At 39.4% G+C, this 23,580-nt stretch overlaps 1 protein-coding gene across 6 annotated transcripts in view; it reads right to left on the bottom strand.

Moving 5' to 3' along the window:
- FUCA2 (alpha-L-fucosidase 2) overlaps nucleotides 1-23,288 on the bottom strand; it is a 57,526-nt gene extending 34,238 nt beyond the window's left edge. For 4 of the 6 annotated variants that reach the window (XM_060168074.1, XM_060168078.1, XM_060168076.1 and 1 more), the window contains exons 1-7: nucleotides 22,867-23,288; nucleotides 17,599-17,786; nucleotides 14,269-14,608; nucleotides 12,720-12,930; nucleotides 12,285-12,475; nucleotides 3,536-3,644; nucleotides 2,198-2,297 (exon numbers count right to left, since the gene is read on the bottom strand). In XM_060168074.1, the coding sequence (XP_060024057.1) occupies nucleotides 2,198-2,297; nucleotides 3,536-3,644; nucleotides 12,285-12,475; nucleotides 12,720-12,930; nucleotides 14,269-14,608; nucleotides 17,599-17,786; nucleotides 22,867-23,264 (1,537 nt within the window). In that variant the 5' untranslated portion in view covers nucleotides 23,265-23,288. Of the gene's footprint in view, nucleotides 1-1,515; nucleotides 2,298-3,535; nucleotides 3,645-12,284; nucleotides 12,476-12,719; nucleotides 12,931-14,268; nucleotides 14,609-17,598; nucleotides 17,787-22,866 lie in introns of those variants that run through there. The other 2 variants (XM_060168077.1, XM_060168080.1) reach the window with 2 other exon arrangements.
- Nucleotides 23,289-23,580: the final 292 nt, after the last annotated feature.

Below are 23,580 nucleotides of genomic sequence, written 5' to 3'. Positions count from 1 at the left end.
TTCAGTCTAATAATCTAGCTTTGCTTGCCTTCAATATTTCTCATCATTAAAGAAAAATCCAAAGTTACTGAAATTCAAAACAAGTCAATTTTGTGCCTATTTAGTAACTCTGGGAAAAGGCACAATTGCTTGGGGGGATAAGAACTATTGGCTAAAATAGGTAATAAGAGCTCTGGTTTTTAATTATCCTTACTATAATTCCTGCCCTCCATACCAATGATAATGCTAAGAATTTGATGGAATATTTTAAAATGCTTGTTATGAGTCCCACTTATAGTATATTTCACATATAAGCAAGATATACCTTAAATAAACTTAAATTTGGTGTCTCATTCTGTTTCATATATAATGTCTGGTTATTAGCAAAGCATTTTATCAGCACCTCTGAATGCTGAGCTGTATTTTATCATTTAGCTCCCTCACAGCTACCCATTAACTAAACCCTATACCTAACTATAATTTGCTTAAATAGTTCCATTTTCCCTCTATTTGTAAAGGTCAAGATGGACAGGGTAGGAATTTAAATAATTGACAGGTTTTTAGTCTCAAAAATACTTTCTTCAGGGCTTCCCTGGTGGCGCAGTAGTTGAGAGTCTGTGCTCCGCAACGGGAGAGGCCACAACAGTGAGAAGGCCGCGTACCACAAAAAAAAAAAAAAAAAAAAAAAACTTTCTTCAAACAAACAGATGACCTCACTTTTATGTTAAGATTCTTCTAACCCTGTTTATTTGGGTTTGAGGGCTTTTTTCCTTTTTTTGTTTTTCCTTAGTCTAGTGTTTGGGATCATGTAAATCTGTCTTTGGACCTCTAATAAAATGTTACTTGGGATTTAGAACTCTTAAAGTACTTATTCATGTAAATACTTCGGCATGGTTTCAAAATTTTGATAGTTGTAGGAACTTCAGCAATGAATAATTTTTTTTAAGATTTTCAACTTCAAGATGATTTTAGAAAATAAATATGAATAGTATTTTATTTCCCTGTCTACTTGAAGCATTTATAGGGAACAATGAGATGTCCACATTTGATTGATATGACAAAATGAAGCCTGTAGCACTTCAAATAAAGATCTAGCCATGTGGAACATCTTTTGTTAAGGGGAGTGAGTTCTTTAATCAGTGTTTCTTTAAATTTACATCAATATCAGTATTATTTTTGCTTCATTCTTAGGGAAGATCTGAATAGACTTCCTAATTTTCAGCTAGCTGTTCAACTTCAGTTTGCTTAAAAGCATATACAGGAAGTAAATTTATTAATTTAAATTGGTCCTCAAATTAGCCCACCGACAAAAATAGGCCCATACCTCCAATCCCACACACTCACCTCCCCCGCCAAAGAAAAACATGGAAGAATACATACTAAAATATTAGTAGTGGTGATCTTAACAGTGATTTTGCCTTTAAGCATTTCTGTATAATTTTAAATATCTATAGTGAACATATCAGTTTTATTACCAAGAGGGAAAAAAAGACAATTTTTTTTTATAAAAAGAAAATTACTGTAAGCATTGGAAATAAATATTAAGCCAAATTTATTATATACCTATGAACCTCTATTAGTCGGCTAGGGTTGCCATAATAAATACCACATATAGGATGGCTTAAACAACAGTAATTTATTTTCTCACAGTTCTGAAGGTTGAAAGATCAAGGTGTCAGCAGGTTTGGTTTCTCTTGAGGCCTCTGTCCTTGGCTTGCAGATGGCCACCTTCTCACTGCATCCTTACATGGTCTTTCCTCCATATGCTTGCATCCGTGCTCTTCCTCATCTTATAAGGACTCCAGGCATATTGGATTAAGGTCCCACTCTTATGACTTCATTTAACCTTAGTTACTTCTTTAAAATCTCCAAATACAATCACATTGGGGCTTAGGGCTTCAACATGTGAATTTGGCAGAAGACACGACTCAGTCCTTAACACCACCAATTCCTCACTACTCTGAAACAAAATCCCCCCCTCTGAATCACACGTGGAATTAAATTCAGTGTGAAGGGACATCAATAGCAAAGTGCACTGGAGAGTTAAACCAGTTATGTGAGTAATTTAGGAAATTCTGGGCCAATTTTACATTTGCTTTCTCTGTGTGCTACAATTATAGAAACCTGATACATTCTAGTCTTAGATATAACTGCATCAGGAAGCACTCTACTGCAAATCAGGTCACATTAGTTAGTGCTAGAGCCCAGCCCCACTTACAGGGCATCTGATGAACAGTTAGCTGAGGCAGTTCTACCATGATGCCATTTTGCTCCAAAGGAGTCCATTGAAGTGGCTGTCCATGTCCCAGTAGTTCAACCTGAAATTAAAAACATACACACAAATGTCTCCAAGTGTATCTCTGACTCCCTCACTTTATTCGGAAGGAGTGGTTGATATCTCTTAAAAAGCAATGTGGACAGAAGATTCATTTTTTACTTTTATTTAGTGGATTACAAGCTGTTTTAAAATGAGTGTATACATCTGTCTTGCTCCCATATTACTCTCAAAAGTGTGCAGGATTTGGGGAAGAATTGTAAAGATTGAATAGTGTCAGAGTAGAGAAAATTATTCTCAAACCAATCTGCACGACTAAGGCCTGCCCAGTTCTCACACAGAATGTTTGAAGAAAGGCTCAGCTTCCTTATCCAGCCACCATTCCCCCCCAGATGTTCCAATAACCTCCACTAATCAACAATACCTAAGTGTGATCAATTATTACTGTAACTGTTCTATATTCTTCATCTTATACAAGGTGAATTTCAATAAGTAGTTTTCTATATATCTGTGGTTATTTTGAACCAGAAAACTTTGCTTATCATGTAGAGTAATATAAAAACAAAACCCGTGAACTTTCAAATAACAGTATTAATGGCAGCCAAAGAGAACATAAATAAAATAAAAAGATAATGTCATGCCCAGGACACTAAGCTGTAATTAAACATCAGATCTGAACTCATCTCCTTTTCTGCCTGATTGGCCATAAGTGTTAGAAATGAAATATGGAAAAATGATGCAAGGAAAAGCATTTGGACAATTCATATCCCAGAAACTTTTCAGTTTCTTAAAAATAATCTATAAAATATATCAAAGTGAACTCGATGCCAGAGCTGATGGTTACAACTGTGAGATTAACCTTTAATTTTCCCCCAGTTTTTTGTGAACTTGAAATGGTAGGGCCATGACATCTCATAGTTATTCAGATGTGTTCTGGGGTGGGATGTCAGGGGAAGAATCTGGACTCCAGTTTTAAGAAAAGATTCATTTTGGATGCATGCAGTGAGCCTGCACAACATAGCATGACTGTGAAGAAGATATTTTAATTGATATGCATGGAGATAATATAGCCATTTTATAGGTTTGGTTTTCTGGGAAATGAAAGAAAACTTTCAAAGGTTTTTGCCAAACATTGCCATTGATGAAGTCCATTTTTAAATTACTCTTATGAGGTATAAGAGGAACACATATAAGGCTCACCCTGAAGTTAAAAGTTATGTCTTCATCAGGTTATTCTAGTCAGCAAGTTAAAGGAACAATAAAGACAAAATTCCCTCTTACCTCTGTTGCCCCCAGAGTAGCTTTGGGCTGACCAAGAAACAGCTGTCCTGATGTGGGCCATTTGAGAAACATGGCATAGACCAATTTGTTTTTAGGTTTGGACGTGTACCTGGTTAAAAGGGAATAAAAGCATAGTAATATTTCTCATTATTTGTGGGTCAGGTCTAGAATTATTTTACAGAGATACTTCCATTCAGTAAATATTTACCAATGTTTTTATTAATAGAGTGAAGGAAAACTAGCCCGATGGTAGCATAAAAAGCACCCAGAAGGGTTCTGATCCCAATTCCCGTGTATGTGTGTGGAGTGGGGGAGAAGTTCCCCACACCACCAAGCAATTCTCGGACACTAACTGGGTGTCCTACAATTCAACTCAATTCTGACACCATCTACCCAGAGATAGTGTCAGATTCTACAGGTTAAGGGTTTAGTCCTACAAGACTGCCCCCTCCCCAAATTCAGACACCAGTCACAAGTCCAGATTGTCACCTGGGCTTCTGACCCACAGGCTATAGATTGGAGCTTCCTACGACCCCCTCCTTGAGTTCAACTAATTTTCTAGAGCAGCTCACAGAATTTACAGAAACATTTTACTTCCCGTATTACAGGTCTATTATAAAAGGATATATCTCAGGAACAGCCAGATGGAAGAGATGCACAGGGCAAGGTATGTGGGAAGGGGCAGGGAGCTTCCATGCCCTCTCCAGGTGCTCCACTCTCCCTGTACCTCCACCAATCCAGAAGTTCTCTAAACCTCATCCTTGGAATTTTTATGGAGGCTTCATTAGTCATTATTGATTATATCAATGACCACTGATGATTGGTTCAACCTCCACCCTCTCACCCCTCCCTGGAGGCCATGGGTGGGACTGAAAGTTCCAACACTCTAATAACATGGTCGGGTCTCCTGGCAACCAGCCCTCATCCTTTGGTAGTGTCCAAAATCACCTCACTGACATAACAAAAGACACCTTTATGGCTCTCATCGCTTAGGAAATTCCAAGAGTTTTAGGAGCTCTGTGCCAGAAACAGAAAAAGACCAAATATATATTTCTTATTATAAATCACAATTATCACAGCACCTGTCTTCCCCACTTCCCCAGTGCTAAAAGGAAGTTCTTGGAACCGAGATTTTTCTAGTACTACTCTTCTTCATCAGACTTTTCTCATGGAGCTGGAAACAGGTGGGGGAATGTGAGCAAAGAGCATAAGATGCAAGAATAGATGGCTTTCCACCTGATGATCAAATCTTCATACTCCTTCATTCAACAGGTATGTATCTGTCAATGCTGGGCCCAGTACCGTGCTTGGTGTTAAGGATACAATAGAAAACAAAACACACTTAGTTCTTGTTCTTGTAAAGCTTAGACTAGAGTGAGGGAGAGAGACATCAAATAATCACACAAATAATATAGAAGGGTGAATTTTTATAAGCACTATGAAAGAAGAGGAAGTTGAAAGATTATAACAAAGGCATGTTTTTACGTTATACCATTAGCAAGAAAATGACATTTAATCTGAGACTTAAAGGATGAATGTGAGCAAAAGGGAAAAGGTGAGAAGAGTAAGGTCTAGACAAAGAAAACAGAATTCATTCATTTTTTCACTCAATTATTTGACAAATATTTATTGACATCTTAAAATGTTAATCACTGTTTCAGAGCTGGAGACATAGCATTGAACACAGTCCCTGTCCTCATGGAGCTTACATGTAGTGGAGAAAATTAGAATGAGCAAAAAAATGTATGTCAGATGATGATTAAATGTTATGGAGAAAACTGAAGCCCAGTAAGAAGAATAGAGCATGCCTGTGTGAAAATTGATAAACAGGAAGCTCAATTAAAATAGAGTCAGGAGACCAGAGAGGGGAGCTCCCATGCCCTGCAACAATAGCAGAGCCCACATGAAGTAGGAAGGCTCCTCTTATTACCTGGCAACAACTCAGCCAATGAAAAGCCATGGACTCTTCATTTACTATAGCTTTCCCAGCTTCCTTTTCCCCCCAGTAAAAGAGTTCTCCTTCCCTTGCTGTGCAGGGACTTACATGTGGCTTGCCATGTTTGCAGACCCCAAATTACAATTCCTTGCTGATCGCAAATAAACCCACTTTTGCTGGAGAAATAACTGGCAGTCTATTTTAGGTCAACACTACGTTGGCAAAAAGGGATCTAGGTGTTCTTTTAAATAAAATAGTCAAAAAAGAAAACTACAGACCAATATCACTGGTGAACATAGATGCAAAAATCCTCAACAAAATACTAGCAAACAGAATCCAACAGCACATTAAAAGGATCAAACACCATGATCAAGTGGGGTTTATCCCAGGAATGCAAGGATTCTTCAATATATGCAAATCAATCAATGTGATACACCATATTAACAAACTGAAGGAGAAAAAACCACATGATCATCTCAGTAGATGCAGAGAAAGCTTTGGGAAAAATTCAACAACCATTTATTATAAAGACCCTCTACAAAGTACACATAGAAGGAACTTACCTCAACATAATAAAGACCATATATGACAAACCCACAGCCAACATCATCCTCAAAGGTGAAAAACTGAAACCATTTCCACTAAGATCAGGAACAAGACAAGGTTGCCCACTCTCACCACTATTATTCAACATAGTTTTGGAAGTTTTAGCCACAGCAATCAGAGAAGAGAAAGAAAGAAAAGGCATCCAAATCGGAAAAGAAGAAGTAAAGCTGTCACTGTTTGCAGATGACATGATACTATACATAGAGAATCCTAAAGATGCTACCAGAAAACTACTAGAGCTAATCAATGCATTTGGTAAAGTAGCAGGATACAAAATTAATGCACAGAAATCTCTTGCATTCTTATACACTAATGATGAAAAATCTGAAAGTGAAATTAAGAAAACACTCCCATTTACCATTGCAAGAAAAAGAATAAAACACCTAGGAATAAACCTACCTAAGGAGACAAAAGACCTGTATGCAGAAAATTATAAGACACTGATGAAAGAAATTAAAGATGATGGAGAGATATACCATGTTCTTGGATTGGAAGAATCAACACTGTGAAAAATGACTATACTACCCAAAGCAATCTACAGATTCAATGCAATCCCTGTCAAACTACCACTGGCATTTTTCACAGAACTAGAATGAAAAATTTCACAATTTGTATGGAAACACAAAAGACCCCGAATAGCCAAAGCAATCTTGAGAAAGAAAAGCAGAGCTGGAGGAATCAGGCTCCCTGACTTCAGACTATACTACAAAGCTACAGTAATCAAGACAGTATGGTACTGGCACAAAAACAGAAATATAGATCAGTGGAACAGGATTGAAAGCCCAGAGACAAACCCACGCACATATGGTCACCTTATCTTTGATAAAGGAGGCAAGAATATAAAATGGAGAAAAGACAGCCTCTTCAATAAGTGGTGCTGGGAAAACTGGACAGCTACATGTAAAAGAATGAAATTAGAACACTCCCTAACACCATAAACAAAAATAAACTCAAAGGGATTAAAGACCTAAATGTAAGGCCAGACACTATCAAACTCTTAGATGAAAACGTAGGCAGAACACACTATGACATAATTCACAGCAAGATCCTTTTTGACCCACCTCCCAGAGAAATGGAAATAAAAACAAAAATAAACAAATGGGACCGAAAACTTCAAAGCTCTTGCACAGCAAAGGAAACCATAAACAAGACGAAAAGACAACTGTCAGAATGGAAGAAAATATTTGCAAATGAAACAACTGACAAAGGATTGATCTCCAGAATTTACAAGCAGCTCATGCAGCTCAATATCAAAAAAAGAAACAACCCAATCCAAAAATGGGCAGAAGACCTAAATAGACATTTCTCCAAAGAAGATATACAGATTGCCAACAAACACATGAAAGAATGCTCAACATCACTAATCATTAGAGAAATGGAAATCAAAACTACCATACGATGTCAACTCACACCAGTCAGAAAGGCCATCATCAAAAAATCTACAAACAATAAATACTGGAGAGGGTGTGGAGAAAAGGGGACCCTCATACACTGTTGGTGGGAATGTAAATGGATACAGCCACTATGGAGAACAGTATGGAGGTTCCTTAAAAAACTACAAATAGAACTACCATATGACCCAGCAATCCCACTACTGGGCATATACCCTGAGAAAACCATAATTCAAAAAGAGTCATGTACCACAATGTTCATTGCAGCTCTGTTTACAATAGCTAGGACATGGAAGCAACCTAAGTGTCCATCGACAGATGAATGGATAAAGAAGATGTGGCATATATATACAATGGAATATTAATCAGCCATAGAAAGAAATGAAATTGAGTTATTTGTAGTGAGGTGGACGGAACTAGAGACTGTCATACAGAGTGAAGTAAGTCAGAAAGAGAAAAACAAATACCGTATGCTAACACATATATATGGAATCTAAAAAAAAAAAAGGTCATGAAGAACCTAGGGGCAAGACGGGAATAAAGACGCAGATCTACTAGAGAATGGATTTGAGGACACAGGGAGGGGGAAGGGTCAGCTGTGACAAAGTGAGAGAGTGGCATGGACATATATACACTACCAAATGTAAAATCCATAGCTACTGGGAAGCAGCCGCATAGCACAGGGAGATCAGCTCGGTGCTTTGTGACCACCTAGAGGGGTGGGATAGGGAGGGTGGGAGGGAGGGAGATGCAAGAGGGAAGAGATATGGGGATATATGTATATGTATAACTGATTGACTTTGTTATAAAGCAGAAACTAACACACCATTGTAAAGCAATTATACCCCAATAAAGATGTTAAAAAAGAAAAAAGAAGATCAGAGGATTGTTAGGGGATTCTTTGGGTCCTCTGTGTTTATACTAACCTCAAATTAAATATCTGTACATTCTGTCACATTAATTTAAATCTTCACTAAACCTACTTTCTTAAAAGGAATAGACAACTTGTTCTCAAGGTAAATCAGTGATGAAGAAAACAGAAAAAAATCATAGACCTTCTGATTCTCTAGACTGATTCCTTACTGATTTGGAGACAAACTTCAAATTTTAAAAAATTATTTTGAGCCATGTTAGAAATCATAATCACTCTCACATTTGGTAATCTGAAGCAGTTTTAATTTCTTAAACCAATGGCATTGCTGGAAATTACCTGACCCCTAAATTTTAAAATGTGTTCATTTATTCAAAAATTATCTATTTGTGACTACAATATACCTGGAACTCCTTTAAGTTCTGGGTGTACAGCAATAAAGAAGAAAGTCTACATGCAAAAAAATAAAAATAAATAGAATAGTCAAGGAAGACCTCTTTGAGGAGGTGGCGTTGAGGAGACCTGAAGGATGTGAGGGAGAACCACGTGAGCAGAGGAAGAGAACAGCAAGCACAGAGTCCCAATGCAGCAGTATGCTTGGCCTGTTGATAGAACAGCAAGGAGGGCAGAGTGACTGAAGGAGAGGAAGTGAAGGATAGCATGATAGCCAATGAGATCACAGAGACAAGGTGCTCGTTTTTATAGGACCTTATAAGCCTTTGTAAGTCTTGAATTTTTCTCTAAGACTGGAAGCCGCTGGAAGAATTTGAGCATGGGAGTGTCGTAACCTGACTTATTATTTAAAAGGTTTTGTAGCAGATAGATTAAAGGAGCACAGATGGAAATAGATCAGACAAGAAGCTACTGAAATAATCCACGGGGGAAACGATGGAGACTAACAGGAAGAGGGTTGCCACAGAGAGGATGAGAAGTGGTCAGATTCCAGATATATTTCAAAGATATGATGAATTTACTGATGGATTGGCTGTGGGATGTAAAAGAAAGGGAAGTTAAGGACTCCAAGGTTTGGGGCCTGATAAGCACCTAAAAGCATGAAGCTGCCATTAACTGAGATGGGGGAGACTGTGGGTGGAACTAATTTAGAGCAAAATTTTAAGGACCTAAGTTTTGAACACAACAGGTTTAAGATGCTTTATTTTTAAGTGGAGACACTGACTAGGAAGTTGAATATATGAGTCTGGAGTTTAAAAAAGATGATTGCACTGCAGAGGTCATCAGTATGGCATTTAAAGCCCTGAAAATAGATGAGATCACCTGGGGAATTAAGATAAAGAATAGAAGTCCAAGGGCTGAGCCTCAGGGCACTTCAAGGTTTAGTGGTCGGGGACTTGAGGTGGAACCAGCAAAGGAGACTAAGAAGGAATGGCCAACAGGCACAGTGAAGACAGAGACAGCCATCACCTGGGGCAAATGCTGACAGTAAGCTCAGATGATAGGGAGCGCGACTGACCCAGTGAGGGAGAGGTTCCTGTGGACCTGGATAACAGTGATTTTATAGAGTGTGGGGTGGAAGTCTGACCAGAGTGAGTTTAAGAGGGAAACTGGAGGGCTTCCCTGGTGGTGCAGTGGTTGGGAGCCCTCCTGCCAATGCAGGGGACAAGGGTTCAAGCCCTGGTCCAGGAAGATCCCACGTGCAGTGGAGCAACTAAGTCTGTGCGCCACAACTACTGAGCCTGCACTCTAGAGCCTGTGCGCCACAACTACTGAAGCCCGCGTGCCTAGAGCCTGTGCTCCGCAGCAGGAGAAGCACCGCAATGAGAAGCCTGTGCACTGCAGCGAAGAGTAGCCCCCACTCACCGCAACTAGAGAAATCCGCGTGCAGCAACGAAGACCCAACACAGCCAAAAATATATATAAATAAATAAATAAGTTTTTTTAAAAAAAGAGGAAAACTGGAGCAAGAAACTGGAGATAGCAAGTAAAAAACATTCTTTCAAGATGTTCTACTATAAAGGAAAGTAGAGAAATGGGAAAGTAGCTGGAGATCTAAGTAGGATGGAAAGAGTTCAAGATGAAAAAAACCAAAACAGGTTTTTATGCTGATAGGAAAGGATCTAACAAAGAGGGGAAATTGAAGATGAGGAGCAAACGGGGAGAATTGCTAGAACAATATCCTTGAGTGGATAATCTGGGATGGGATCCAGGATACACGGGTTTGCTTTAAAGCCAAAAGCGAGAGCATTTGACATTGTGTGTGTGTGTGTGTGTGTGTGTGTGTGTGTGTGTGTGTGTGTGTTTCTAGTCACATTTAGCTACACAGGGGTAGATATGGAATAAGTAGAGCTGAGTTTAATCAAAGCTGAGTTTTAATGAGTACGACAGAGGGAGAGAGAGTTAAGGAGTTGAGGGTGGATGCACTGGAGTGATGCATAGAACCTGACCTGGATAAGGAAAAAGAAAAGACATGAGAGGGTTGAGGCAGGAGGAAGAGAAAAAGTGACAGAATTAAAGGCGGCAGATCCCTTTGGAAGCTGAAGTGAGCTAAAATATAAGAGGTGGGAGTTAGACAATGGAATGCTTCAGACTGAGCATAGAAGGAGTACAATTATTGGAAATACAAGGTCTAAGGTACGACCAACAGAAGGGGAAAGGATCCCTAGAAGGGAGGAGGTACCGGAACTGAGGGGCCAGCAGATTAGAAGAGCTGTGAATATTGACATTAAAATCACTAAGAATTATGTGAAGAGTAGTTCTGGGGACAGTAACAGTGAGCCAGGGCTAAAATGTCAAAGGATTTCAAGGATAGCCCTGGGAGTCTAGATAGTTATCTAAAGATGCAGCAAGGAGGGGAAGCACACGTGCTGAACCTGTGGGGAGAGAGCTCCTCTGGTAAGGCAGGGATAGCAAGCCACTGGGCTCGGTGCAGTGGAGCCAGGCTACGGCTTTATAGGTCTTGCTAATAAGTAGTTTGGCTTTTATCTTTACTTATTGAAAGAAAATGTAATGGAATAATGGTTAACCATTGTCAAATCCCAGATCAGACACCCTCATAGTCAAATACAAACACAGAAGCAAATTCTAAAACCCAATTTAAACTAGCCTCTGTAAAATGAAAGATTGGTTCTGAGTTCTTATTGTGGCTTCTCCCAGACCCGGCATTCTAAAATTCTATAGTCAGTTGCTTCTGTGTAGACTGCCTTACTTTATTTTCTTCAATGAACTGACAATTTATTTTAAGTCATAAGTTCAAGGAAGATTATTTAGTCTAATCTTTTGATATATACTTGATCAGGCTGTACTCACTGTGGTGGCAACATAAGGTGAATTTTTAGAGCTTCACTAATGCTACTCTTATTTATATATGTTAAGACCGCACATCAGAAACCACCGTATTTGCAGAGTCTGACCCATTGGCCCATAGAACTTTCCAAAGCTCAGACAGAACCTGTGGCAAGGCTTTTACAGGAGATACTAGTTAAAAGAAAAGTTAGCCAGTTAAGATAATTTTAAAGAAACTTCAGGTTTAGATTTATTAGAATAATAGGAACAAGGTACAAGATTTTTAATCAATTTAAATAATGCTGTTATTTTTGCAGATTTTTAATATTTTTTCTGCCCTTCCGCACCTCCTGCTAATTTGGTGCGATGTAACACCTGCAAAAGTTAGAATTTACCTGACTAAACCTGAAGTCTCTTTTGGATTAACCACTCAGCATTTTTCTTTTTTTCATTTTTCTGAATGGCCTACAATTTTTGTAAGAGCTGAATATTTTTCCCTGAAATCTGTCCACTGTTTGGAGGAATCTAGAGATGATTTCAGCTCAATTTGATAAATAATGTGTTTTAAAATATTCTAATTTCTTGTAGAGTAAGTAAAGAAAGTGTTTTGTGTAGGTGGGCATTCATCCCATTTCCTTTTTTAGTTTACTTTTCTCTTTACCTCTGAGAAATGTTAAATGCCTTCCTCTATCTAATAGTACTTACCATACCTCTGGGGTGACAGTGTCATTCTGGGATCTCCAAGCATGGGTGTCATAGATGGCTTCTCCATTGACTTTTAGCCAGGTCCCCATTTGCCTTAATCGCTCCTCAAAAATTGCAGAAATGGTGCCATCTTTTGTGGGCCCAATATTCATCAAAAGATTTCCTCCACATGAAACGGTTTCTACAAGTTGCTAAAAAATTAAGAATAAATATAGTTCTTAGAGAAAGAAAACAATTCCATCCTGAATGTGTTAACATGTGGTATTTATGGACTTAGACATATATATATAGCCACTATCTAGGAGAATACACACAGAAAAAAGAGTAATGTCCTGTGTTATAGACCGCTGAGCTATACAATTTAGAAAAAATAATTCTCATACACCTAGACTATTACAAGTGCTACCATAATGGTCACCAGACATTTTACTGTACCTTCACCAATTCTTCAATTGTAAGATAGTCAGAGATTCCAGCATTCCTCCTATAGCCCCAGGAAAACTGGTCTATTGTCATGCAGTTTTCCCATTTATGTGGCAAAAGATGTCCTGGGTTATAACGATCACTGCAGGTATAGTAGCCACCGTGCTTACAGATGCTACCAGCTCCCCAACGGTCATTGGTGACCACTGTGTCCCGAACTGGGCTGAAATGAAAAGGATGATTTTTTTTTTTTAAACAAAAAGTAAAAAATTTTTACACAAAAGCAGTGTCACTGAAAAGAGGTCTGACTGAAATTCACTCCTGGAAAATAACCGTAGTGGAATATAATACAAAGCCCACGGTTTTGAAGTCAAATAGACCTGGGGAGATTGTAGTCCTGGCCTGTCACTTTCTAAGTTTGCTGTCCCACAGCAAGTTACCTAACTCTTCTGAATAATCAATTTCCTCATCTATTATTAGAACAGAACTAATTTATGTAAAACACATAGCCCAGTGCCCAGCACACATAGCACTTATAAGAGTATTTTACTATTATTTGAAGGTTCTCCTCCCTGCCTCCATATTGTGAATGGTAGCTAAAATTGAACTTACAGTCAAGACATTCTTCTCACCTATGACTGAATAATCTCCTACACATATTCTAGCCTTTCTTTCTCTTACAATTGTGCCTAATATTGAAAAACCTCAGGAAAGTTGACCGTTATCATGGAATTCACTGTAGCATGAAATATCCCTGCTACATTATTCATCATAGCAGTTGGTACCTCCTGCACTTCTCCACTTAGAGGGGATCGTTTGGTTCACAAATTGAAGTGGAGGGTTCCCCATATTTCCTTTTGGAAGGAGTACCTAGAGAAACTGCAGTTACATATCAAGAGCTCTCCAGAGTATTTGTATGTGTGCCCTTTGTGGGCCCAGAGAACACAAGCAGGACACTCCCTGACCTCCTAGCATGATACCAAGTACTTTCTAGTTACAAATATAACTTTGCTCCATATAGTGTAAGCCTTATCAAGGAGCTCAGTCAGAACTTCCTGTTCTAATGGGGTAGCTTGGAACATGCTAGAAAGCAAGAGGAGAGAACAGGAAGAGGTGAAATGCTGACGATGAGGGAAAAGAGGAGACAAACAAGGGTGAGACTGTCTGAGCAGCAAAGATTATCAAATGTATGAGGATGAAAAGAAGCAGTTAGAGGAATTGAAAAGCACATCATCAGAAACAGTGATGAATAAATAGAGTTGTCCCAGAATAGAAGATGAAAATGAGGACCCACAAAATTAATGTCTTCAAAGTTCTTGATCCTGTGACGTTTAGTCTGATTTCAAAATCAGACTATTGAGTTGTATTTGACTCCTGATTTGTAACTCTTGATTATTCTGAGTAAATATTGATATATCTAATGAGCATTATTTACAATGATTTCCTCCCCCATGTCACAAATGAGCCTGAAAGGACATATTTCAAGAAGCAAGGGAATTAAAATTTTATACATGTAGTAGGAATGTTTAAGGTCACAACAGCAATCTAATAACACACACACCTCTCATTGTACAACCATGCTAGGAAGACTGTGCTGTTCCAGTAGGTATCTGGGGCCCCTCCATCACCATCTGACCACAGGACCTCAGGCTGATACTGGTTCACTAACTCGTAGAGCTCGGGCAGCATCTTAGACAGTGGATATTGTTGTTTCTGGAATGAGCTGGATTCATCCTCAAGGAAGAGCGGATGAAACCATTCAAAAAGGGAATAGTACAGTCCAAAGCGCAGGTCAGTCCTGGTCCTAACAGCTACTGCAAGTTCCTTGACAATGTCCTTCTTCGGCCCCTCATCTACAGCATTCCAGTTCCACGAACGCTCTGAGCCCCACAAGGTGAAGCCTGAAACATTATATTAAAAAGCTTGTAAGCATATCAATTGTTTTAGTAAATTTCCACATATACAAACACCAAAACAAATTACATAGGGGGAATTCCCTGGCGGTCCAGTGCTTAGGACTCTGAGCTTTCACTGCCAAGGGCATGGGTTCGATCCCTGGTTGGGGAACTAAGATACCACGAGCTGCGCAGTGCAGCCAAAAAAAACAAAAAGAAAGCTTTCAAATCACATAGGCAGTACACGTAATACATAAATCACTGTTTCCACAAACAACTGCTTTATGGCAGTTTTTTTCCATAGTATACATTTTGCTTTCATACAAGAAACAAATGAGAATTTAAACAAAGTAGAACCAAGATTTTTAAAAGCAACTCTCAGGGTTCCCCATAAAGTCTGTATAGTCTGATCTATCTCCTGTATTCTCCCTCTTAGACTATAAGCTCCTTGAGGGGCAGCATCATGTCTGCAGTGTTCCCTGCTATATCCTCAGCCAATGGCTAGCACAGGGTCTAGCACAAAATCAGCAATCAACATTAGCGATCACAGCTAAGACAGGAACACCTTCCGTATCTACCATGCTAAACAATGACTGTTACTGCTTACAGTGAAGATCCTGAGATGCACTCCTGCAAGATTCTTATTTGTCTTCTAAACCAAAAATTAAAGTATATTCCCTGGTTTTAGGATTATTTATTTTGTTATAGTATGATTCTTAGAACACTGGTGTCCATGTATAGTAGTAAGTCTCCTTTACCCTCATTATTCATTTTATCAAGGTGGGGGTGGGGTACTAGTCCCCAGTAGTTCTGTACTTTGCAATGTACCCACCATTTGTAATCTCATCCTACTCTAAAATCATAAGCTTGGATGTCGTGCTTTAAATTACCTAAAAGTGAATTACCTACCAACTAAATAGGTAAGAAGAATGTCTGCCTTTACATAAGCACTTTGAAATAATTCATATTTTAAAAGGAATTTGCATTTAGATTGCTGGTTGTTCTATATAAAAACCATAGAAGCCCTATATAAACTGAAATACTTAAGAAATAATTTAAAAAGCCTCAAAATGTTTAGTTGGCACCTAGGAACATAAATACATTGTTGCTGTCCCACTAAAATCTAAAAGAATCTTTGAGAACAGACATAAGTAAGGTGCTTTGGTGCAACACTTTACTCTTGTAAATTAGGACAAGACTAAGATGGACACACTCTGGATTCATTTTGAAGAAACTTTTAAAAGAGCTCACACTGGTTCTAAAGATGTTTGTGGTAAACTTCAAAGCATTGCTGATGATATTTAAAGTCTTATTCAAAATGTTTCAACTTGACAGACCCTAATGTCTGGCGGTGCTAAAACCACATGGGTATTCGGTTCAGTAGCACCACCAGAAGCTCACACAGTGGTCTTCCCGCCTAGCCAGGCTCAGCAGGGTCTCTCCCATAAGCATGAAAACATCCAACAATATGAGTCCTAGAGAGTTGATAAATGTGGGCTACATCATCTGTCCTCACAATGTGATTAAGATTGTTTTGTTTTGTTTTTAAATAAGCTCACTATGTAATACCTTGTGCCATGCAGCTTGGAGAAATTCCTAGGCATCAGGAAATCAACATGTTCACAAGCAAATACGCTTTATAAATATCCATCTCAGCCTGAGAAACATCTATAGGAGAAAATCATTAAGCCACTAGAATGTGGCCAATGGGAAAAATATTCTAAGATAATTCCTTATTTTGGGTTTTGGTTCTTCCCTTTTAATCCCCTACCCACCCCTGGGGAAAATAATGAGGGAAAATTTTTTATTCCAAGGCAAAGATGGTTATGCAAACAAATTGTCTAATTATTAACATGCTGTTGGAACAATAATAATTTGCTGATGCTTCCTTGATCTTATAGATACTGGAATGGTAATGGGTGGAATCTATCCTATTAGTGGAAGATTACTATGATGGTAATTTTATGTGTCAACGTGATTGGGCCACTGGGTGCCCAGATATTTGGTTAAACATCATTCGGGATATGTTCCTGGGTGTTTCTAGATGAAATTAACATTTGAATAGGTAGACTGAGTAAAGCAGATTGCCCTCCCCCAGTGGGTGGGCCTCATCTAATCCACTGAAGGCCTGCCTAAACAGAGTAAGAGGCTGATTAAGAAAGAATTCTTTTCTCTGCATGTCTTTGAGCTGAGACATCAGTCTTCTCCTGCCTTTGCACTCATACTTGGACAGGAACCTAAATCATCCACTCTCCTGGTTCTCAGGCCTTTGGACTCAGACTGGAACAACAGAACTGGCTCTCTTGGGTCTAGACTTCTCAGCCTCCATAGTTGCGTGAGTCAATTTCTTATGATAAACCTTTCTATATATTATACTGCTTATTAGTTCTGTTTCTCTGAAGAACCCTAATACAACCACTGTGTTTCCTTTACATATTCCTCCACCATCTCTGATATTTCTGGGCACCACTACAGCTCCATAATCCTGTTCCTTCCAGGTGACCTGCGTCATTTTCATCACTAGCAAACTGTCCTCAATTGGGCCATATAAGAGTTGGCCAAAAGCACAACCTTGTGTGTCCGTCATGATGCAAAACTACAGCAAAATAATCCCCTGGGTGCCTTCCCAGAATGCATTACAAAGGTGGAAAGAAAGGAAGAATGCAATTCCAAGTGTAAACTTTGACCTGCAACCCACTTCCCATTTCAAATAGCTTCAAATCAAATCTTGGATTACTTGGAAATTGTTAAATATGCATATAAAAAAATGTGATCAGTTTCCATTTTTTCTCTGTCATGTGGAGGGTATGATCTTTCTGCATACATAATGCTTCTTAACTGGGTGGAACACATGGTCTCTTAAGCTGCAAGCACTTATGATTGCTCCTAAGAGAAAACTCTGATTTCATGTGGATGACCTTGCTTTAGTTTCTTGGTCCAAAAGAACTACTTTACATTTCATAACCACTGTGAGTTTTTGCAAATGTTGTACTTACCTTCATGATGTTTGGAAGTTAAGACAACATATTTGGCACCAGAAGCCTGTAAAATATCTGCCCACTGGTTTGCATCAAAAAATTTTGCTGTAAACAGTGGTCCAAAATCTGCGTATGTGAAATCAGGAGGGTAATTATTTTTCATAAAGTCCACATAACTCGGTAACTTTTCCTTTTGCCAATACCACCTAAGGGGATGAAGGAAACAGCATATAAGCAGCATTCACATAAACATCTGAGATACAGTTATCCCTCAGTATCCATCGGGGATTAGTCCCAAGAGCCTCAGCAGATACCCAAATCTGTGGGTGCTCAAGTCCCTTATATAAAATGGCATAGTATTGGGTTGGCCAAAAGTTCGTTTGTTTTCTTCTGTAAGATGGCTCTAGTACCACTTGTCTTTAACTTCATTCAAAACAATTAGATTGTATTGTGACAGCTGTCATATCAGCGTGCATTTAAAAAAAAACTTATCAAAATTGGTGAATTTTTGTGTAGACATTTTAATATTAAAGATGGAAGAAAAAAGAAACATGTTTGGTATATTATGTTTTATTATTTCAAGAAAGGTAAAAAAACGACTGAAACACAAAAAAAGATGTGTGCAGTGTATGGAGAAGGTGCTGTGAGTGATTGAATGTATCAAAAGTGGTTTTCGAAGTTTCATGCTGGAGATTTCTCACTGGACGATGATCCACTCTCAGGTAGACCAGTTGAAGTTGATAGTGATCAAATCGAGACATTTATTGAGATCAATCAACATTATACCACGCGGGAGATAGCTGACATACTCAAAATATCCAAATCAAGCATTGAAAATCATTTGCACTTGGTTATGTTCATCACTTTGATGTTTGGGTACCACATAAGTTAAGCGAAAAAAACCTTGACCATATTTCCGCATGCAATTCTCTACTTAAACATTAAGAAAATGTTCCATTTTTAAAACAAATTGTGATGGGCAATGAAAAGTGGATACTGTACAATGATGTGGAATGGAAGAGATCGTGGGGCAAGCGAATTGAACCACCACCAACCACACCACAGGCCAGTCTTCATCTGAAGAAGGTGATGTTGTATATATGGTGGGATTGGAAGGGAGTCCTCTATTATGAGCTCCTTCCAGAACACCAAACGATTAATTCTAACAAGTACTGCTCCCAATTAGACCAACTGAAAGCAGCACTCTACGAAAAGCGTCTGGAATTAGTCAACAGAAAACGCATAATCTTCCATCAGGATAACTCAAGACTACACGTTTCTTTAATGACAAGGCAAAAACTGTTACAGCTTGGCTGGGAAGTTCTGATTCATCCGCCATATTCACCAGACATTGCACCTTCAGATTTCCATTTATTTCAGTCTTTACAAAATTCTCTTAATGGAAAAAATTTCGATTCCCTGGAAGACTGTAAAAGGCACCTGGAACAGTTCTTTGCTCAAAAAGATAAAAAGTTTGGGGAAGATGGAATTATGAAGTTGCCTGAAAAATGGCAGAAGGTAGTGGAACAAAACAGTGAATATGTTGTTCAATAAAGTTCTTGGTAAAAATGAAAAATGTGTCTTTTATTTTTACTTAAAAACTGAAGGAACTTTTTGGCCAGCCCAGTCAGCCAATACAGTCAGCCCTCCATATCCACAGTTTCGGCATCTGTGGATTAAAGCAACCGTGGATGAAAATTTCCATCTGAGGTTGGTTGAATCCAGAGATGTGAAATCCTCGAATATAGAGGGCCAAGTGTATATTTATTGAAAAAAATCCACATAAAAGTGGACCCAACCTGTGTCATTCAAGGGTCACCTGTAACTGCCCCAGCTCCCTTTACTAAATCCCCCTTACTCACATATTACCAAGATTCTCTTCCTCACTTCCCCATTTAGTTTGACTTCACCTTAAAGAAAGCTTATGTAAACTTCCATAGTCTTCCATCTATCCCTCTGTGAACTCCACTCAGCTCATCAACCTGAACATTCTAGACAACACAGCCACCCATTTGCTCTTAATTCTTCACTTTTAAATTGCAACATGTAGTATCTTTACATAGTTAGTCCTTTGTAACATAAGTGATGAAGGCTTCAAAAGAAGACAAAGCACATAAAGCGTAACACAAATGTATTATATTCACTAGCAGAGAACAAGTGGGGGAGGAGATGACAGTAAAATTAAGAAGATGCTGTTATTTTACTATATTGACTCAGCCTTCAAGGAGTCACTGGTTATATGCATGGTTTCTGAGTCACTGGTTATATGCATGGTTTCTGAGCAATGGGGCCTAAACTGCCTAAGCAAAGCTTCAGGAGGAAAACAACATCGAAAACATAATTTTTACATAAATATGGCAGTAATATTATGCTCATGAAATAGATGCAGGCCCCATCTCTGACCCATCTTCTACTCTTCCTTCCACCACTCCTTTCATAAGAGTGTTTCTAAGGGATGAGTAAATCCATAATCAGCATTACATCCCCAAAGATGATCAGGAGGTTCATCCCACTGAGAAGCCTTCACTGAAGGACATAATATGTCACAGGCACTATTCTTTACCTGCCCAAGAGTCAGATACATACTTTCCCAGTTTCCATCACACCTACCACATGGAAACCTGACCCAAGCTGGCCAATGGAACTTGAGGGGAAGCCAACTTGGGAGATTCTGGGAATGGTTTCCTCTCTAATAGAAAGAGATACAACTTGCCTTCGGACAAGGTTGTATGAAGTGATGCCTGTCCACCATCATGTGACCATGACAGGACAAGTCAACAGGCTGAGGATGACAGAAAGCTTAGGTCTTTGATTTCATCAATGAGCCAACTACCTCTAAATTTCTCATTATGTAGAGTAACAAACCCCTATTGTTAAACCTTTTATTTGGGTTTTCTATACCTTGAAGTGAAAGTATCCTAATTGATACATGATGCATTTTTACATTTTAAATCGAACTACAAAAGAGAAACTGGGACAGTCAGAAAGTTAAAAGATAAGAGATTTCTATTTTTTCCTAACATATCTAATTTGAACTTGCATTCTCTATTATAGTCTAGAGTCACTTCTCAAATTTCATACTAATAGAGATGAGAAGAGGCACCTACAGTAAACAGCCCATAATTTATATTTGGTTTCGAACTGCCATTAAGGACAGTCAGATATACCCATCTCTACTGTTGATGGCTCCAGGACAAATTGGGGTGGGGAGCAGAGATTTAGAGGGGACACAAAGGGAAACTATAGATAATTAAAGAATCTTCCACAGGGTTATTGCACTTCCAGACCATCAAAAATATACTCTGTTTTGTATGAGAATTATCTTTATTGTCCTAGGTCAAAACAAACAACTTTGTGTTCATTTGTAGAAAATAAAAAGTTAACCATTACAAAGAATAAGATGACTCAAAACTAGCTGTTTTGCACAGAGCACTAGTTTCAGTTAACAATCAAATCCTCTCCCAGCACCAAATGTATATTTACCTAATCTTCCCAGTTGAACAAAATGGCAAATTAAAGTATAATTTATTATATCTTAAGAGGAAAAAATCTGTTAATTGATGTACCTTGCTAATCTGAAACATTTCAAAACTAAACTCAAAATGCCTCACAGCACAAAACTTGCAAAGAAAGATTTATAACATCCTGAAGCAAATATATTTGGTAATACAAGTTATGGGAAGAAAGAGTCCCTTGGTTTTGAAGTTGATTCCAAAAGAGTATATGAATAGTACTCCATAGTTTATACAGTTCTTTTACATCAACTGGCCTAACTGAATAAGAAGAGTTACTGGTTGCAGAAAGTCTCTTTATAGAAAGTGGTACAATGTTTATAGTATAACGTTAATACAATATATAGTTTATACTCTGTATTGTATCTGCCAACTAGAAATTGTCACTTGCCATCTGGTTCTATAAGAATGAAGTCGCTAGCCACTGAAGTCACTGACCTTCATCACACCCTGGGAGGAGTTCAAGGTGGAGATGAGGAATGAGGCACTCTGTGCTCTGGGAAAAACTGGCAGAACAGCCCTTCAGATAATTAGATATTTTCAGGAGATTTTATGAGCCCAAATTCTTGCATCTTCTCATATCTAGAAAAGCACTAAAATCATAAGGGAGAATCTTCTCCTCGTGACTAGCAGCACCCTTCTCGTGACTAGCGGTAACCTTCTGCCAAAATGTGTGCTTGATTGCACGTATCCGCCTTCGCCAGAGTCACATATATACTGATCTCTCCCCCCAACCTCTTCAGAGCAGCTCCTCAGAGCTCTCTGAGAGGCTGTCTCCCAAGCTTCAGTCCTCATTTTGCCCCAAATAAAACTTAATTCACAACTCTCACATAGGGTATTTTTTTTCAGTTGACGTATCTAAAATATATTGTATATATTAAATTTGTTGTACACTATATAGTATAAAGCAGGTTTAAATACTCATTGTTTATTTTCTTATTTCACTAGGAATATATATGTATACTATATATATATATATATATATATATATATATATATATATATACCATTTCTATCTTGAAGAACTTAAAATACCTCAGGTATTTAATCAGGAAAGTATGTGAGACACTGCAAAGTTGTAAGGGATTACATGCACATTTTTACATAGATCTCAAGGTAAAAGCTACAGAGCAATTTTTTGTGCAGCACTTTCCACATAGCAGTCTATTAATAATTGGGGTTTTTTAGGGTAAACATTCTAGAACTTTTTGTTTGTTTCTTGAGCCACACGTGGTAACATTTTAACATTAAAGAGCCAGTGAATGCCCAAAGGAACAGAAGTCTCACATACCCATGAATTTATGTTTAAACTATACTTCATGGCAGAACAACTAAAAATTGACAGGTAGCAGCAGAACAGCGACGGGACAAGGTGTCTGATTCTCTAAGGACAAGGACGGCAGTTTAGGCTCACGCTTCACAGTATGACCCCACACAGTCGATTACTTTCCTGCTGTCTTAGTCATTCGGTGGCCACCGAGTGATAACTACAACTTGATAAGTGCAGCTATCAAGAAGCTGAGAAGCCAGTCACATCAGTTGTCTGACAACTCTTGCAGTCACACGGAAGAAAAATTCGGTGTTCACCCAGCACGAACCACTTACACAGTAAATTATTCATTTAACACCCGGAAATGCTAAACACCGCTAAAACAGCGGGAGGTGAAACTGACTAGGGGGCAAAACAAACCGGCATAGGCTGGGATCTGGGTCGTGGCTGGAGGCCAGTGGGGTGCAAAGCGGGGTCAGAGGAGACGGAGGGAGGTGCACTCACCAGAACCATTCGCTCCCGAAACTGGGCACGGAGAACACGCCCCAGTGGATGAAGATGCCGAACTTGGCCTGGTCGAACCAGGCGGGCAGCTGGCGTGCATCCAGGGACTCCCAGGTGGGGTCGAAGCGCGCGGCGCCGCCAACTGGACCCGGCGGCGGCAGCAGCAGCAGCAGCGAGAGTACGAGCCCAGGCAGCTTCGGGGACCTCATGGCCCCGCGCCCGCCGTCCTGCCCGCACGCGCGCGGCCTCCTGATCCCTCGTCCTTCCGGGTCCCTGGCTGAGTAAGAGCCGCCAAGGTCACCTGACCAAGCTGTCCTAGGAGAAAGGCACCCTCCTCTCTGGGATGGGAGTGGCCGCGGTCCCGGCGCCGGAACAGAACGACCACAGGAGGCCTGCATCGCTCACTTGCAAAACTAAGGACGCCAGTATTACCCCAAAGCCAGCCCTGAGGCTGCTCAGCTAAGCCTCCTAGTCAATCCGCTTGGGAGAGAAAAAACGAGTCTGGTCAGGGACCTGTGGGAGCACCTCTCCCCTCAACCTCCAGCTCCTTCTAGAAACCGCCAGAGGAGACGCTAGAGACCAGCCTGGGTGGAACCGTGGACCCGGATCCCAAGGCGGGAACCTCAGCCGGGTCGTCCAACCCCTCCCTGGCCGGTGGCACCGAAAAACCCAGATCCTTCTCAGCCTCTGCATTTTACACCCCGCTCCCACTCC

This window comes from Lagenorhynchus albirostris, chromosome 12 (assembly GCF_949774975.1).
Source record: "Lagenorhynchus albirostris chromosome 12, mLagAlb1.1, whole genome shotgun sequence".
NCBI classification, from domain to species: Eukaryota; Metazoa; Chordata; class Mammalia; order Artiodactyla; family Delphinidae; genus Lagenorhynchus; species Lagenorhynchus albirostris.
The sequence above is the reverse complement of the archived record's forward strand: the minus strand, read 5'-3'. Positions and strand labels throughout refer to the sequence as shown.